Source organism: Tauraco erythrolophus, chromosome 6 (genome assembly GCF_009769465.1).
Source record: "Tauraco erythrolophus isolate bTauEry1 chromosome 6, bTauEry1.pri, whole genome shotgun sequence".
NCBI classification, from domain to species: domain Eukaryota; kingdom Metazoa; phylum Chordata; class Aves; order Musophagiformes; family Musophagidae; genus Tauraco; species Tauraco erythrolophus.
Genome location: NC_141470.1, coordinates 62,017,091 through 62,034,030, shown reverse-complemented (window position 1 = coordinate 62,034,030; position 16,940 = coordinate 62,017,091). Strand labels below are relative to the sequence as shown.

General features: G+C 45.3%; 1 protein-coding gene across 2 annotated transcripts in view; it reads left to right on the top strand.

Annotated features, from left to right (window-relative positions):
• Positions 1 to 399: 399 nt before the first annotated feature.
• LOC147528634 (exocyst complex component 3-like) overlaps positions 400 to 16,940 on the top strand; it is a 32,893-nt gene continuing 16,352 nt past the window's right edge. For both annotated transcript variants that reach the window (XM_086612626.1, XM_086612627.1), the window contains exons 1-4: positions 400 to 488; positions 8,852 to 9,178; positions 11,399 to 11,993; positions 13,697 to 13,814. In XM_086612626.1, coding sequence (XP_086468752.1) covers positions 449 to 488; positions 8,852 to 9,178; positions 11,399 to 11,993; positions 13,697 to 13,814 — 1,080 coding nt within the window. In that variant the 5' untranslated portion in view covers positions 400 to 448. The remainder of the gene's footprint in view (positions 489 to 8,851; positions 9,179 to 11,398; positions 11,994 to 13,696; positions 13,815 to 16,940) is intronic.

The window sequence follows — 16,940 nt, the reverse complement described above, 5'->3', positions numbered from 1 at the left end:
CTCCAAGGTGATTGTTGTCATGTAGCCATGGAGCATACAAACACCACTCCACACCACTATTTCCTGCTCACTAAACAGATGTGTTCAGCTAAAAGGCTGAATATTCTCTTTGAAGGTAAAGGAAATAGTCACGTACTTAAATCCTTTGCTGGAATGTGGCCTTAATGCTTTTATTAATTGAGTTTCAAGAGTCTTGGCTCTTGACAGCCAGTAAATAACACGTGCTGGTGATCTAAGGTCACAACAGTACAGATAACACACATTTTCAGGATGGAAGAAAAATACTGTTTCTTTTTTTTAAGACGCTTGATAATTTAGAAACATCCTTACAAATTGCCTAATTTTGGTTCCTCAAGGACCACATCTTTCTTCTTTTCAGGAGAAGACTTGCTGTGAGCGATGAACACCGGCAGAGTGGTTGCGATGAAGATGGAGAGGAACACCGCCAATGTGCTGGCAGTTGGTGCCATGCAGCTCTCGGGAGCTGGGTTAGTGTCTCTGAATCTTTATATAGTGCTTTGCTGAGAAGTGGGAGGCAACAGAAAGAAGAGATACATCCTGATACTGGCAGCAGATGAATACATTACAAATACTTTTCCCTTTCCTTTACCTTGCCTCTATCTGATGCTTCCCCCGCACGTTTTGCCCACCTCGTGCTTTGTTGGTATTACTTTCATTCCTGTAAGAGAAGAAGAGGTCAAAGTCTTGAAGATTTTCAGGGAGCTTCCCCATCATGTAGCAGTGCTGAATTTTCTAGTTCCACGGCTCCTCTAAATGCATTTCTGGTTTTGGAAGAAAACACAGTGGTGGAGTGTAAATGTTTTATCACCATGTATTTGGGAGGCATGCTTTATTCAGCCTGAACTCACGCTGATAAAAATTTAATGCTTCTCTTTGTGCTCATGCAAAGTTCCTCCCCAGGGTATTTTTCTGAAACAGTTTCAGAGGATGATTAGCTCTCTCCTAGGACCATTTTGAGTTCCTCTTGCTGTAGCAAACTCCTCACTGTAGCTAGCTAACTCCAGTGTTTAGAGATTGCAAAAATCTTCTGACCTTTTTACAGTCTGATGTGGCATCTTCTTTGATATCCTGAGCTTTACCAGGGCTGGTGGCTAAACCAGCTCCTCGCTTACTGTGGGGTGGGAATGAAGTTCTTACTCAAACTGTCCAGAAGTGATGGGGGATGCTGGGTGCTGAGCGTTTCTAAAGATGTGATTTATTTAGGTGTCTATACAAAAGCTGATCTCTTTTCTCTCACTTCCTCTCCTAAATAACCTGTATGCCATGTCAGAGTTTCAGCAACGAGGATAAGGGCCCTGAGTTGTGTTGTAAATACATCCCATCCCATATAACAACTCCTTTGGCAGTGCAGGTGCTGAGGTGTTCCTTCCTTAGTTCGTAGCCAGAGATACCTGCTGTGAACGTTGAGTGGAGAAATGGTTGAGTTTTGATCTTGTGTTAGTATTTAAATGTGCCCAGCTCCTCTCTGAGAGGTCTCGGAATGTCCTGGAAGCCAATCTGTAGTTAGGATTTTTAGCCTCCAGATGGTGTATGGCAGATGTGCCTTCGGAGCCATGGCAGTACCGTGGGGCTGAAACATGGGAGATGGAAATCACACAATCACTGGCCTCTTGTGGCAGCAGGAAAAACATGCAAATGATGTAATGTGGATTTTCACTCCTGAATCTCTGCATTTGCTGCTCCATGTAGGGCTGTGGGTACAAATGTGTGTTGGACGTTTCCTGCAAAGTTGAACCTAAAGTTTTTACTGCTGGAAGAAACCTAAGAAAAAATGCACAGAGGAATCCTGTCAATCTAAGCCAAATGAAAAGACTCAAATAAAATCATTTTAGGCTTGTCTGTCCAAATGGAGATGGAATTCTCATAATGCAAGCTTTCCAAAAAAGAACCCTCTGGATGGATCATCTGGAAAAGAGACATGGTGGTAGTTGAGGTAGAGCATTCTTTACCACACTAGCAAACAATATTCATAAAAAAAAAAAATTATTTTTTTAAAAAAAGCTCTTTCCATCCTGAGGATAGCAACCAGCATTTAAGTTGTAGTTTTCCTCTGACAGACCTGCCCCTGGAGCCTTTCGTGAATAATTCTTCAGATAGCTCTTAGGGTTAGAAACCAAGCTGCTGGGTGGCTGCTGTTGTAGGGATGTGATCAGACTGACAGCTGACAGCACTGCTGTGGTTTCTGTGGCAGAAGCACTTTCCTCAGCTGCTGTGAGAAGACTACTCAGGACTTGGGCTTTCTGAGTGCTGAAGTGATGAGGGTGGACCCTGAGTAACAGGAGATAAGACATGAAAAACTACCTCTGGGATATTTTTGCTTCGTGTTTTCCTGATCCCTTCTGAGGCAGAGAGGCCAGGCCACCTGCCCTTCAAACCCCTCCTTGGCACAGTACGCTTTGCAGATCAGCACAGGGTATATATTGTCTATATTGTTTATATAGAGGTATATATGCTAGGAGAACATGGTCAGACGGTATCTCTTCTTCACCTCCTGCCCTTGCAGGACTCCGGAGACCCTGAGCAAACATGGATTTGGTCAGCCTGCCTCACTTTGTGGCCCTGATGCCGACTGCTTTCCCTGATAACTTGTTGTCCACAGAGAAATTGAAAAATAGCCCTCAAACCTTTACAGAAACTTTATGTCCTGCCCAGCCCACGCTGTAGCAAGCAACAGGGGGCTTTTACCAAACTGGGGTGCATGGGACAAAGGGATAGAGCTAATGGGCTCCATCCCCTGTCTGACCCAGGTCTGTGCACCCCCTCCTCTCCCTATGTCCCTGCAGGAGCCACTGCCATGCTGGGGGCTGCAGCCCCCTGTCCCTCCACACCAGTAATGCCAAACCAGCTACTGGCCTCTGTACAGGTGCAGGGGACACAGAAACTGCCTCCTGCTTCTCCTAATAGCTGCTATTTCTGCACCTCCCCATAGCTGAATATAACCTAGCTCCAAAGAGGGCCTTGGAGTCCATTAAGTATGTGAAAATTAACAAGGTTGCTTTGAAATATTTTATTACCCCATTTCTGGGGTCAGGATGACCTGTTTTTTAAGCAGTCTGTATTGTGTGCTATGTACTCTGTCTGGTGGATAAGTTTTTCTCCCTCTTCCACTGATGCTGAAGGAAAACAGAAAGAAGTTGCAGTTACTGCCGTATCCTCAGTATTTGCTGAAGGCTTGTGGGACAAAATCAGGGAGTGGGAATTCTCAGCTTGGTCTCAGTTTCTTTACTGAAAGTAAATACTTCAGGGAGCATTGCTTTATTCCTCTCTTGCTATGTGGATAGGATATTTTTAATGCAGGGATTTTTAGGGTGACTTTGAATATCATTCTTGCTAGGCTTTCTGCAGTCCATATTTAAAATTTAGAGGGTTGTGTGATTTATTTATTATTATTGTCGCTGTCAAAAGGGGAAACATATTCCTTAAAACAACACTTGTTTCATTCTGAAAAACAACCCAAAAAACCAGAATGAGACAAAATCCCCAGGAATTAGCTAAAAATGTTGCAAAGGAACGGCAAAGTAGGTTACTAATTAAGTGCAAATTGAGGTCAGTTTGGAATGGGGTCCTCACAGTCAGGAGGAAAACAGAGCAAGCGCAAATGGTACCTCAAATCCAAATGTGTTTTGTTTCCATTTTGGGGGAAGGGAAAGGGGCAATATTCGGTTCTTTGGGGAACTTATTCTTAGGACTTTAGTGTGGTTTCTGAAACTGCTGGAACCATGCAGCCTGTCTGTCTGTCTATCTGTGCGTCTTTCCCCTCTTAATAAACTGAATTCCTCCAGTTTCAGACAAATCCAGAGCAGGACAGAAGTTTCAGGTTAACTTTTGCAAAATGTGATGAAAATCAGTGCCTGAGGAGAGAAGAGCTACGCAAGCGAATGCTCTCAGTAAGAGAAAGGAAGAAAGTTCCTTCTTTCCCTTTTGCTCTGACCATGGCTGTTGGACAGCAGTGGCAGCTCCAGATTAGCTCCAAATTCGCAGCTCTTTTGCCTGTTTGGGGTAACACAGCTGTCGGGGAGGTGAAGGGGTGCAGCCTGGGGCGGGAGGCACCGTAGGGAAGCAGCTTCATTTCAGCTGTTGCTGTGGGAAAGGTTGCTTGTATTACATTTGTGCTGCTTTATTTACTCTTGCACACACACGGGTTAGCTGGAGAGTAAACAGGGGATTTGGTGAGCAACAGAGGCAAGGAAACCATGTCTGTGTACCTTCGGATTGAGCTGCCGGGTGAAGTCTCTAATGTCTAATAAAGGCAGAGTTCATGCCGTGTTTTGTTCCTCAGCAGGAGCAGTGAAAGTCTCTCCTCTCTCCTCAGCCATGTATTTTCGTGAAGTGCTTAAGGATGTACTATTTTGTGCCAGCCACTCTCTGTCAGTTTGGTTAAAACTAGCTTTAAAATTGGTTAAAACTGATTTAAAACCCACACAAGTGCATTAAGGCAGGGGATCAGATGAACACAGAGATGGACGCAACCTATGGCTGCATTGTCTCCTTTCTTTAGGAATTTCAGTTATCCTTAGGAAAAAAAGAATAAATATATGCTTTCCATAGAATGATAAACAACGAATTTTGTACAAATAACAAAGTCGCCTCTTGCATATGACCATCGTGGCAATGCCAGCTGCAATGTCAAACTGGAGGAGGAGGTTTTATTGTTTGGTTGGTTGGTTGTTTTCTCTCTCTCCAAAAAGTCTACCTTGCTTATAATACTGTTCTTTGATTGCTGGTGAAGTCAAAGATGCTGCGTGTGGGTGGAGGAACACATTGTCAGACTACAGCATAGCTTCACAGTGTACTTTTGCATGAATTTATATCCTAGGGAACCACCACGTTTCTGTGCTGTACTCTGAATGTTTTATCATCATAATTAATATTCTTTTCTGCCATCTTTCATGCCTTTGGTTCAGGGTGGTGGGGAGTACCAGCATGTTCTGGAAACAGAGAAGGAAGTGAAAAAACCCCATATCTCTCTCCAGATACTGCAGATAGACCCTGCCTGCGTGTCAGGAGTCAAGTGTATTTCATACAGCAGATGCTACTGAGCACAAAGTTTCCATTGTGTATGACTGACTATGTGTTCGTGTGGAGTCCCTGCAAAGCAAGCAGAGGCATCACTGCATTGCTGGAATTGGAATATTAATATAACTGGACTCTTGCAAAGTCATTTCATTTGAAGTGCTAATAGCCTGACTTCATCCGATTAGCATCCATACCAAACAGCTATTGTTCAAGTCAGGCACACAATCCATGTACTATGAAGAGATTTTATCTGTATAGGCAAAAGAAATGGGCAGCAGCAAGATAAAGAGTTAAGTCAACAGAGAAACAATATAAACATTTATCTGAGATATTCATTTGTTTAGTGAAAGATCCCAGAGACAAAGGAGTTATGGTTTTTCCATTTTTTCCGAGATAGAAAGACAGAGTCTTAGTGATGTGGGGAGGCTGTGGGCTTTTCCAGGAGCTCCAGGCAATGAGGGAAACTCCTGAACTCTGGGGATGTTCCCAGAAGACAAGTTCCTCCTCTTTCACAGTGAGCATAGCAAGGGTCAGGGCAGAAAGGAGAATGACCCCCCTAGAGAACATCACACTGTGGATAAATAGAGGCATTGAAGCACCAGGAAGAAGGAAGGGGCCGGGTTGGGCTTCCAAGAAGTAGCTTTTGAGGAAGAAGGTGGTCATTTGGTACATCTGACAAAGGAGATTGTTCAGAAGCATAACTGTACTTGTTGCGGTGCTGTGACCTTGTGCTTTCCTATAGCCCTTCTTTCTGCTTAGAAGGACTCCCCTTGGGTGGGCAGCTCAGGAGCCCATGGAAGGGGCAGGTGAAATGTAGCACTGCCCTGATTCCCCTGCCCAAAACGATGGTTTTGGACAGCTAACAATCCCTTTGCATTATGTCAACACTTGGTAAAAGACCTTTGTTCTAGTTTGATCTTGACACTTTTCAGCTCCTCCTCCTAAAGGTGTAGCTTCCCTGAGGACTTTGCCTGTCTAGGCATAAAACTATTCATGGAGGCACTGCAGCAGAAGATGTTCCTAGAGATTCAAATCATCCCCATGTTTTAGCTGCAGAACTTTAGCCTGAGCAGTAAAATAACATTAGAGATGGAGCAGAGAGATCTGTGCAACCTGCATGTGCTGTTAAGGCATATAGACCCAGAAAAGCAGGCTGCTGGTGGCCTTTTGACAGGCCTTTGTGGCACATCCTCTCCTGGTACAGTCCATTATAGAATCATAGAATCATAGAGTGGTTTGGGTTGGAAGGGACCTTAAAGATCATCTAGTTCCAACCCCCCTGCCATGGCCAAGGACACCTTCCCTTAGATCAGGTTGCTCAAAGCCTCATCCAACCTGACCTTGAACACTTCCAGGGATGGGGCATCCATTCCCCTGTAGTGATGCCATCCTCAGTCCTTGCCTTTGGAATGTAGTTGTGGGCAGAGGTATGCAGCGGGGATTAGGATGGATTGCTGCTCCTGCTGCAGCAGGAGGGATGGGGAATCAACTCATGCAGCTGACGGGCTCAGCACCCACAGTCAGAAAGGCCATCCCAACTTGCTGTCCCTTTGTAGGGTGCTCATAGCTGCTTGCTCCCCTTGGCAACTGCCTGCTTTGCCTATACACGCACGTTGCTCCTGGTTTGTGAACCAATTGAAGGTAGAACAGATGAGCCATCTGGGTTGTTGGTGCTGCAGTCAACAGTGTGTTGTTGGGATATGCCCTGAGGGCCTTCTCATCTTGAGGAGTGTCTACCATGGCTTTGATTGAGTGGATCCAATGGACCATGAACTAAGAGACAGTCCTAGCCTCAGGAAGTCTATCCATCTCTGTTCAGTCACTCCCTGCTTTTCAGAGCCTCATATTGTAGGCCCTTGAAAGAAGCTTTCTGGGAAAATACAGCAATTCCCATACATCATGTTGCCCCAGTTTAGAGCACGATCTGCAATTGTAGTGTGTTCAAAATCTGTATACTGCAGAGCATCTTGCCTGCAGGACTGGCACTTTGACATCCAATTTCCTTCCACAGAGAAGTCTGGGGAAATGGGTTTTGTTAGAGCTGGGCTTGTTGGAAGAACGCTGATGAAGTGAAATATAAACACATTGTGTTGGAATTTTCATGGGAAAATATTGCTGAAGGGTTTCAGCACGCCTGGAATGTGTCTCTTCAGTACTAACCCTCTCACTCCGTCTTGTATTCATATATAGTGCAGCTATAATATTCCAAAGGAAACATTTTAAGTTTAGCCGATTAAAAATTGAGGTCAAAATGGAATGTACATAAAACATCTCAATTTTCAACTTTTTTTTTTTTCACAACCTTGGGAAACACTGTATTTTGCAACCTCAGTATTTCCTACTGGCAAGAGCTCAAACGTATGACCACTGCTGGAATTTCTGTTTGTCCTTCCAAATGAAATGCATTAATTTCCTCCTGCCTCTCGTTACCAATGAATCAGAGGGCTCTGTGATAACATGCTAGTGGAATTAAGCACGGAGTAAAAGAGCCAGAACAACATAACATTTACGTGGTTTCTAAGTAGGAAACTAGTGGAATTTTACTGTCACGAAAATGTACAAAATCTTGGAAGAAACTTGCGGGCATTAAACCCAGAAACATGAATGCACATATTTGGATTAATCTAGATGCTGTGTGGAAAAAATGCCCCTAAATTCATAACCTCCAAAAATAATTCTTGCGTAGTGTATGGTTTTGAATCAATACAGCTTGTAGTGGCTAATACAAGACTCTTTCTTCAGCTGATGAAAACCCTGAAGTTCTTGATTTCATTTTTATAATAACGGAATGGAGAAATCAAACCCAGTTTGTAACTATCTAGCAAACAGAGGGTGGTAAGAAGGGCGTTGCAGTGTATCTCCAAGGGTAGTGTCTTTCTCGCAGCAGCGCACGGACTTTTTAAAAATCTATGTTAAATATGAGCTCCTGGAGTTAAATGGTATTTTCTGTGTAGGAATTTGTTCTGAGGTTTATGGTCAGAACCTCTAGCAGCCCCGCAGTCACCAGTACTGTCCTTGCACTAAGTGGGCATAGATCTCCTTTCTCTTCACTGCAGAGACTGGCTGGTGAGGAGACCCATATATGTGTATACGCACCTGGCCACACACGCACACACATTTATGGTAGATCGCTGTAATGTTATGCCATTTATATACGTGTGTGTGTATAAATAGAAAATAATATATAATAGTGTATACAGTTGCTGTAAAGTTGCACAATCAGGAAGACTGAGATCACGCTGATCTCCTCTGAATGATGCTGCTGAAACCTGAAAACCAACGCCCGTCCTCCGGGGCGTTACTTCTCTGTTGGCTAACACTGGGCTTTCTGGGAAGTGGGGAAAAATTTGGCTCCAAAGCCAGGCGTGATCTCCTTGCCAAAGAAGAGCTCAGGTGCAGCTGGGGCGCGTGGGGAGGGTGGAAAGTGATGTGTGCTTCATAGAAACTATTAATAATCAACTCCTCTAAACTGATAGGATCGTCACTGAAATAACCGGTAGTGCGCAGGGATGTTTCAGTCATTTAGAAAATGCTGAAAATCCCGCTGGCTTTCCCCCGGTGCTTGTGGTTAAACTGTGTATGAGGTTTTTGACATTATTTTCCTAGAAGAGAGAGAGAGATTACATAAGAGGGCCGGCAGCCTATAAAAATGTCCTCACTCAGCATGGGCAGGAACCAGGTTGGACTTCTTTGAAGGCAGCTGAAGCCTGTAGCTGCACGGGAAAAGAATAAATCTGGGGAGAAATGTCTTCTCTGGGAGACAGCCGTTAAGATCATCTTGCATAGGAGTGTTTCTCATGTATTTTTCTGAGAGTATTCCCAGTTGTACAGAAAGCATCTGAATCTGCTGGGATCATGAAGAAGACAAAGTATTCCTGGGGAGCCTTTGCGGGAAGAGGCAGCAAGTGGGAGAAGATGGCTGGGGAAAACGCGAAGATGCTGCCGAAGGCCACGCGTGAGGAGAAAAAGAATCAGGAAGCGAAGAGGAGAGGGAAACTGAAAACCGTGGCAGGCAAATTGCTGAAGGCCATGGGTAGTGGGAAAGAGGCAGTGGAGAACATGGCTGGCGGTGAGGATGTGACTGGGAATTTGCTGAAGATCACAACCAGTAGGAAGGATGCAGAGGGAGAGATGCCTGCAGGTAACCTTGAAGTTATCTCTAGGTCCAGTCCTGGACCTTCTCTGCCTTTTCCAGCCCTGCAGGCTCTTGTTTTCATTAGCTTCTGGAGTAGATGCTTTACACTTTCCTCCTCCCCATCATTCACCTGAGTTCTTACCCTTTCTGAACTGTACACTTGCTCCTCTGGAAACTTCCGTGGCTTACTTTTCCTTTGCTTCACAAGTATTTCTCTTCCTGTTCTTATTTTTATCCCTGCAAAGACTCCTGATGCGTCTTGTGAGAAAGATGATGTATATGTGACTGACACCTTCTTGGGTGTGACTGTGCTGTTCTTCCACAGATGGGGAGGGGGAGGTAGGGTGTACATGGGCTAATTGTACCAAGTAAACATTTCTGATGTGTTGCATGTATCGAGGCAGGACAAGTGCAGCTTGCTAGACCCCTCCTGAGCAGCTTGCCCATTGCTTTGCTGAAGATCCTTGCATCAGCCCTTCTCCATTTTATGTCACATTCCTCCCTCCAATCCTATTTGGTTAAATGCTTACTACACAGACAAGGAAAGTTAGAAAACAGGTGAAAGATAATGGAAGCTCATACTCTTTCATTCTTCACTCTACACCCAAAGCTGTATCCTGAATTGATTTCAGAGTCCCACTGCTTCTGGCCTTGCTTAATTTCCCTGGGTTCTCATCAAGTTTGATTTTTCCTCTGGGCTCTGCTCCAGATACCTTTGGGCAAATCTTCTTAACCCTTTGTTGCTCAATATTGTCATCTGTAAAATGCACAGAAAAAAATTCCGCAGCTCTGTGCGCTGTTGTGAGATTACTTTGAACTCTTAGTGGTGGGCTCCGTGTGATGGGTAAGATACTTTGGAAACAAGCAGCGGTGACAAACTTCTTCTCCTTCCAACTTCTGAACTTTAAAGATTTCATAACTGCTGTGATGGGGTCTTTGGTGATTAGGGCAGTGGCTCAATCACCACAGCTTAGAATCATAGAATCATAGAATTGTTTAGTTTGGAGGAGACCTTGAAGATCATCAGTCCAACCATTAACCTAGCACTGCCAAGTCCACCTCTAAACCACGTCCCTAAGCACCACATCTACCCATCTTTTAAATATCTCCAGGGATGGTGACTCAGCCACTTCCCTGGGCAGCCTGTTCCAATGCTTGACAGCCCTTTCAGTGAAGAAATTTTTCCTAATATCCAATCTAAACCTCCCCAGCGCAATTTGAGGCCATTTCCTCTTGTCCTATTGCTTGTTACCTGGGAAAAGAGACCGACACTCACCTTACTACAACCGCCTTTCAGGTAGCTGCAGAGAGCGATAAGGTCTCCCCTCAGCCTCCTTTTCTCCAGACTAAACAATCCCAGTTCTCTCAGCCGCTCCTTGTAAGACTTGTTGGTGAAGACCCTTCACCAGCTTCATGGCCCTTCTTTGGACACATTCCAGCATCTCAATGTCTTCCTTGTAGTGAGGGCCCAAAACTGAACACAGTATTCAAGGTGCAGCCTCACCAGTGCCGAGTACAGCTTCTTGCAAACATGGGGAGTTTCGTGAATCCCCATTGCTGAGACACTGAAGATAGGTATCCCACCTTCTGATTTTCACCTTTGGGTGAAATAGCATACATAGTCATTTGGCCTAGTTAAGAAGCCCAGGCAAAGCGAGGGCCCTGGACTACACTGAACAGTCGCAGTCTAAGACAGGAGCTCGCTGGCAGGAGTGAGACCCTCTGCGTAGCCGTGCCAGCCTGTGAACAGGTGGGAGGGACCTTCCAAGAGAGTTTGCAGCACTTTGGTCCTGCCAGTGTCTCTGTAGAGAAGACAGAGGATTCCTTCTAGGCTTGACTTTCAGCTGTTGGCTCTTCCAGAACATGTCCTTCGTCTAAGGCTTTTCTTCTGGACAAAAGGTACATTCCTTAAGGAAAGATTGTCATTAATGGATCTTCATTGTCTACATGTGGAGGTCTACTGGGACCATGACAGAGAGCTGCAGAAGGCTAGTCTGCAGGCTTAGTTAGCCTGGAGGAGAAAGGGTGGAAGAAAGAGGAAAGAAAATGCTTGCCCTGAGGAAACTGAGAGGTGCTACTGCTGGATAAGTGAGGTGATCTTGAGTAGATCCAGAGAAATTTTGGGATACATATAAACTACGTACTTCAGTACTCAGATATTAAAGTGATGGGTCCTATGGAGGAGTGAACAAACATCAAGTTGTTTTGTTACTCTCTCTATTGCAGAGGAAACCATCTGCGGATTAATTAAGCAAGGAAAATTTTGTGAAGCTTGTGATCATATTTATGATCTGGAGCATTCTGGAAACGATGGTGTGGGAAAGTCTGAATCACTTTATTTGCTACTGGCTGAACGAATGTGGACTGTGGTGGGAGAAGTGCTCAGTGGAAATGGTAGGATCTTCCTGGAGCCGTTGCAGTCGGTGGGGGAATCGCTGAAGTGGGAGAAGCAGAAGGAAGCGGAGTGGCTTGGCAGCGGCCAAGAAACAGAGTCTGTTTCCACCTGGAGTCCAAACTTCTGGAGGAAAGATCTGGAGGAAAAACTAATACAGTACATGACAGCCCAGATTCCCCTCTTTGGTTCCTCTAGTAACACAGACGAGACTGCACTAAAACAGCATCTGAGTCAGCTGGAAACAGCATTTCTCCCCAGCCTGGAGCACAGAAGTGGTGTCTTCAAGGAAGCGGGACTGCTCGTCACCTACGCCCGCTGCTGTCGTGCTTCTTTGTCTTCTCACCTTTCCACGCTTACTGACAGTAGCCATTTCAGCTTCAGGCGATGTCTTTTAGTTTATGAATGGGGCCTTAAAGTGTATGAAAGGTATGTTTGAAGGACTTCTTTTTCTCTACATTTTTTCTATGTCTCTTCTTCAGTTCTGAGCACAGTCCCTGCTTCCTCTTAATGCAGTGATGCTCAGGACTTTTGCTGAGCTTAGACTTGCCCACTGCCTGTTTTATCTTCTGTGCTATCAGAATCAGAGACTGTTTTCATTGCAGTATTGCCTCTTTTAAAATCCTTGGTATCGGACTCAGAGGCTTACCTGAGGTAGGCAGGTATTTCTCTGCTGGACTCCTGTCGAACATGCACAGTGTCCTGCTTTGTTAAACAATTTCTTTTCTCACATCAGGCCTTTTTTAGCAAGGTCCATAATACTCCGATTACTCCAAAATAATCTTATCTTGCCTTCATGTCAGCATGGTGCTCTGTGGACTTCTCTTGTCTCCTTGGTTCTCTTGCTGCTTTATCTGGCTTGTAGTTAGACCAGTTGTTTCCGTGTTTTCTGCATTAGTGTTCAGATCACAGGAAAAACGTGTAGCAGATCATTAAATCCCTGCCCAAGTTTGGGAAAACAGATGTGGCTTTCCCCATGATCTGAAGAGTGGCACATCTGGGACCTTTTGGCCCAATGTGAATTCAAAGCCTGTGGGTGTCATCAAAGCCTTTCTTGTGATTTCTTTTTGTTATGACAGTGGTATATGAGGTGTTTCATCCTCTGTGTCCATGGTTACTTTGCTACTTGACAGCTCCAATCTACTTATGTCCTAATAGTTTTCAGCCCTTTTGGATTATTTGATTGCTTCCATCCAAGGTCAGAGCTTCTCTGTTGCTTGTATTAATTACACTTATAAACCCTTGATTAGCTCATAAACAGTTCATCAGGTGGGCCCTTCCTCTCAGCAGCTCCCAAAGGAGTGAGACAGGGTAGTGGGTACATGCTGGTGCATGCTGTCCTCAGACGCATGGGAGACACGTGGCCAGGATGCATCCCTTCTGCTGCTACTTTTATGGTTTTAAGATGATAAAACTTTGATTCTAGATAAGAGTACTGGATTGATGAAATACTGAAAACTTAGATGAAATTGGAGGTGAATAATTATGTAATGTAAATATATAATGAAAAGCTCAAAGATAGGAAAAATGTAAGTGTTATGCAAATGCTGAATTCCTTCAAGGAAAAAAAAAAAAAGCAAGGGCAGCCTGTGACTATATTAGGGTCAGAAGGTAGTGAAGAAAGTGGAAATGAGAAGAGCAGTGATGCCAGACTTCACTATTTGGATTTTCTTCTTTGAATATAGTTACAACCTTAATGAAAGCTCCTGTGTCGATGCAGTTGTCCTGGTATGTGGCTGGTTTTTACTCCATTCAGAGAGAATATGTGACACTTGGAAAATTGTGCATCCATGGAAGTGTGTTTGGGTGGCTCTGCCCAAGCTCAGGAAGGAATTCAGCAGCAGGACTGGGGGAAGGGGAGAGGGAAATGGTGAGCAAAAAGTGTAATTTGGGCAGCAAATACAGGAAGGAGGAAAAGCAACAGCAGAAAAGAATAGTTGGCAAAAGGACACGATTAAGATCATCTACCATGTTGTGGCTGCCCTGACACTGTAAACAGTGCTGGGTGCTTGCAGGGCACCTCATTTGCTTAGTGTGGGGCTGTGGTGCCAAGCAGCGGGTGCCAGGTGGGCGATGGGCTGTGGACCCACGGGAAGCTGCCACTCTGGCTGAGCTCTTGTTTCTGTACACAGTGACAGCGAGACGTGTCTGAGACCCAGGCAGACCTCCCAGCACAGCCTTTCACTTGGTGTACAATGTCTCCTGTGGATTATTTTGAAGACTGAGGAAAAGTTGCTTGCAGTCGCCCGGGTAAGAACTCAGAAATTTTACCCCAATCTGCCTGTTTTATTCCCACCCCTTTAAAACAAGGAATGCCCTCGTGAAATTAGCTCCTCCCTTGCTAGCTGAGCCAGCTCTGCTCAGGTGTGTGTGAACCCCAAGATCTGTGTTCGGCTCTGGGGCCCCTAACATAAGAAGGACATGGAGCTGTTGGAGCGGACCCAGAGAAGGGCCAAGAAGATGACCCGAGGGTTGGAGCACCTCTCCTTAAAAGACAGAATTAGAGAGTTGGGGCTGTTCAGCCTAGAGAAGAGAAGGCTCCGGGGTGATCTTATCGCAGCCTTCCAGTGCCTAAAGGGGGCCTACAAGAAAGCTGGAGAGGGGCTTTTGACAAGGGCGTGTAGTGATAGGACAAGGGGCAACGGATTTAAACTGAAAGAGGGGAGATTTAGGTTAGATCTAAGGAAGAACTTCTTCACTGTGAGGGTGTTGGAACACTGGAACAGGTTGCCCAGAGAAGTTGTGGATGCCCTATCCCTGGAGGTGTTCAAGGCCAGGTTGGATGAGGCTTTGAGCAACCTGATTTAGGGGAAAGTGTCCCTGCCCATGGCAGGGGGGTTGGAAGTAGATGGTCTTTAAGGTCCCTTCCAACCCAAACCATTCTATGATTCTGTGATCTCCATCTTGGCTGAGCTTCATTGCAGGGCCCAGGTGTGAAGATCCGTGACAGGATGCTGCCCCATCCTTGCTCCTTAGCAAAGAGATGTTGGGACATTTGCAAATCTCTCTTCATCCTGTTGCTGTAGCTTCATAGCGCTGCAATCTACTCTACTTAGAAGCATTGTATCTGGAGGAAAGGGAGGCTATGGTAAAATCCACTTCCCTATTGAGGGCCATTTCAAGATGCTGTTCATCTTCTCTCCAGCTATTAATATGCCCACAGTCTGCAACAGTTTTTCTTTTTTATGTCCCCTTTGCCTCAGCTGTGCAGGAGATTGAGGCTGCTGGATTGTCTTTATGTGGACCCTTCACAGCCCTCTCCAGCCTGCTGGACTGACGCTGCTGAGGTTATAGTAAAGGTTATTTCCAGAGCCCAGCACAAGAAGTCATGCAGCTGGTGCACTCCTAGCAAAGCCCTCCTGTACGGTTGGAGCAGGGCATTCTGCCTTGCCATCCCGTGGGTGACCTCAGCTCCAGGGCTGCAGGATCTCCTTCTTTTCTCAGTGAAGCTCCTCCTTTGAAGAATGCTGTCAAGGCGTGTGGAATACAAATGAAGCAGGGAAGATGTGTTGTAGCAACGGGGAACTCCAGAGGAAACCATGCTGTTTGGAAAACTCAGCCTGACCTTTTAGATTCAGCTAAAGCCAAAGTGCAGCAGCAGGAGTTAGGACACTCATCTTCTCTCTCACTTTCCTTTTCCACCAGCCCCTGGGAGCAGAGGAGGGGAAATTCCATGGCAAACTGCTGAATCACCTCAGGGAAAGTACTCTAAATTGCAGAGATTTTCCTCAACACCTCTTCCCTGAAGGAGAGCCCTGTAGTAGTCACAAACATGGGAGTGGAGGTGCCAGTCGGTGAGAATATGCTTAAAACCTACTGATACCAGTGTTTAACATTAAGCATCTTTGTGGGCTGTTTTTAATCGTTACCCTGGGGAAGCCCACATGTTCTTAAGGTCTGTTTTTAGCACGTATTTCAGTGGAGGAAATTATTTTACTCAGTGTAGTGCTAGTGAGGTTAGCTTGGAGCATGTGACTGAATCATTGACAAACCCTCAAAGATGCTGACTAACAGTGATGGAGAATTTAACTCTCTCTCTTTTTTTTTTTTCCCCCCTCCTCCTTCCCTGTAATGTAATGGCTGGAGAAAGCTTTTGTTTAACCGTGGGCATTCTCCTTTTCTGGTACACCATGCACTGAGCAGGCTCACCTAGGTCTGCCAGTGGTTATGAGCGCTTGTGCCATGCTGCCCTGAGTTGGTTGCATTTTTTCATGCCAGTTTGGATCTGGTCTACTTAGTGCTGCATTGTGCATAGTGAATGGAGCTGGGATTGCTGGGGAGCATCGTACAGCAGTGTCCCAGCTTGTTTCGAACCTGGCCAGCTTAGGATCAGCTCCAGGTTCAAGCTACTGAGCTTAAGTGGACGTGATCTGACTCCATATGGAAAAATTATGGGTGTCTCTTCACTCAGCTCAGTGGCATAGCTTATAAAACCTGCTTTATCCTTCCATTTCTTTTTCCAGGATACTCCAGCCCTTCATAATTCCAAATATACAGGAAGCTACTATTAAGCAAATATCCCATCAATTGACTCTGAGCGATTGTAATACCTAATTGTGACTGGAAATCTTTAATGGATGACTTAATTTTTCTAAATGAAAAGAGACTGACCAGACTAAGCCATGGTCTACTTCACCTATGAATACCTGTCTTGTCACTGGGAGTGCCAGCCTGATATCTGTGCAAACTAAAAGCACTTTGAACAGAAACGAGTGATGAGAGCTGTGACCACATCTGAAGGTGCCGAGAGCTCAGACACCATGTGGGGTTCAAAACCACTTCCAAACACTGCAGGGAACTTGGCCAGCTCTGCGTGCAGGCTGTGTTCCTTCAGCCCAGATGTGTTTAGGGTAAGAGGGCTTTGTGCCTTTTGAGGTCACAAGGTTGGTGAACTGGAAATGATAGTGCCATCGATTGGGTTGTTGATGTGCCACCCCTGCCCTTGCTGTACTGGGTCGTTTGAGATGAGTGCAAGGCAAACCTTCCAGCATGGCGTCAGGGTTCCTTCTGATGCTGAAAGGTGGAGAATGAACTTTTTGTCTCCTGAACCTGTAGCATCAGCAAAAAATTGTCTTACTGTCCAAAAGCAGAGATGGCAGGACTGGATTTAAACACCTGGACAAAAGCTTGAGGAGGGTTTACACTGACCTGCAAAGGATCACTTGGGTCTGTGTCTTCTTCCCTCCCTCCCTTCTCTATGTTTTCAAGTAAACAAAAGGGCGAGAATTTGGGCTTAGGGCTGCTGCTACCCAGATGAATAAGGCTGTGCAGTCATTCTGCCCACCTGCCTGCTGGTGTGTCAGCGGTGTGCTCTCACCTGTGTCGAGCCTCTTGGCCAATTTTAACTGCAGTTGATAACAATGTAGAGGTCTCAAG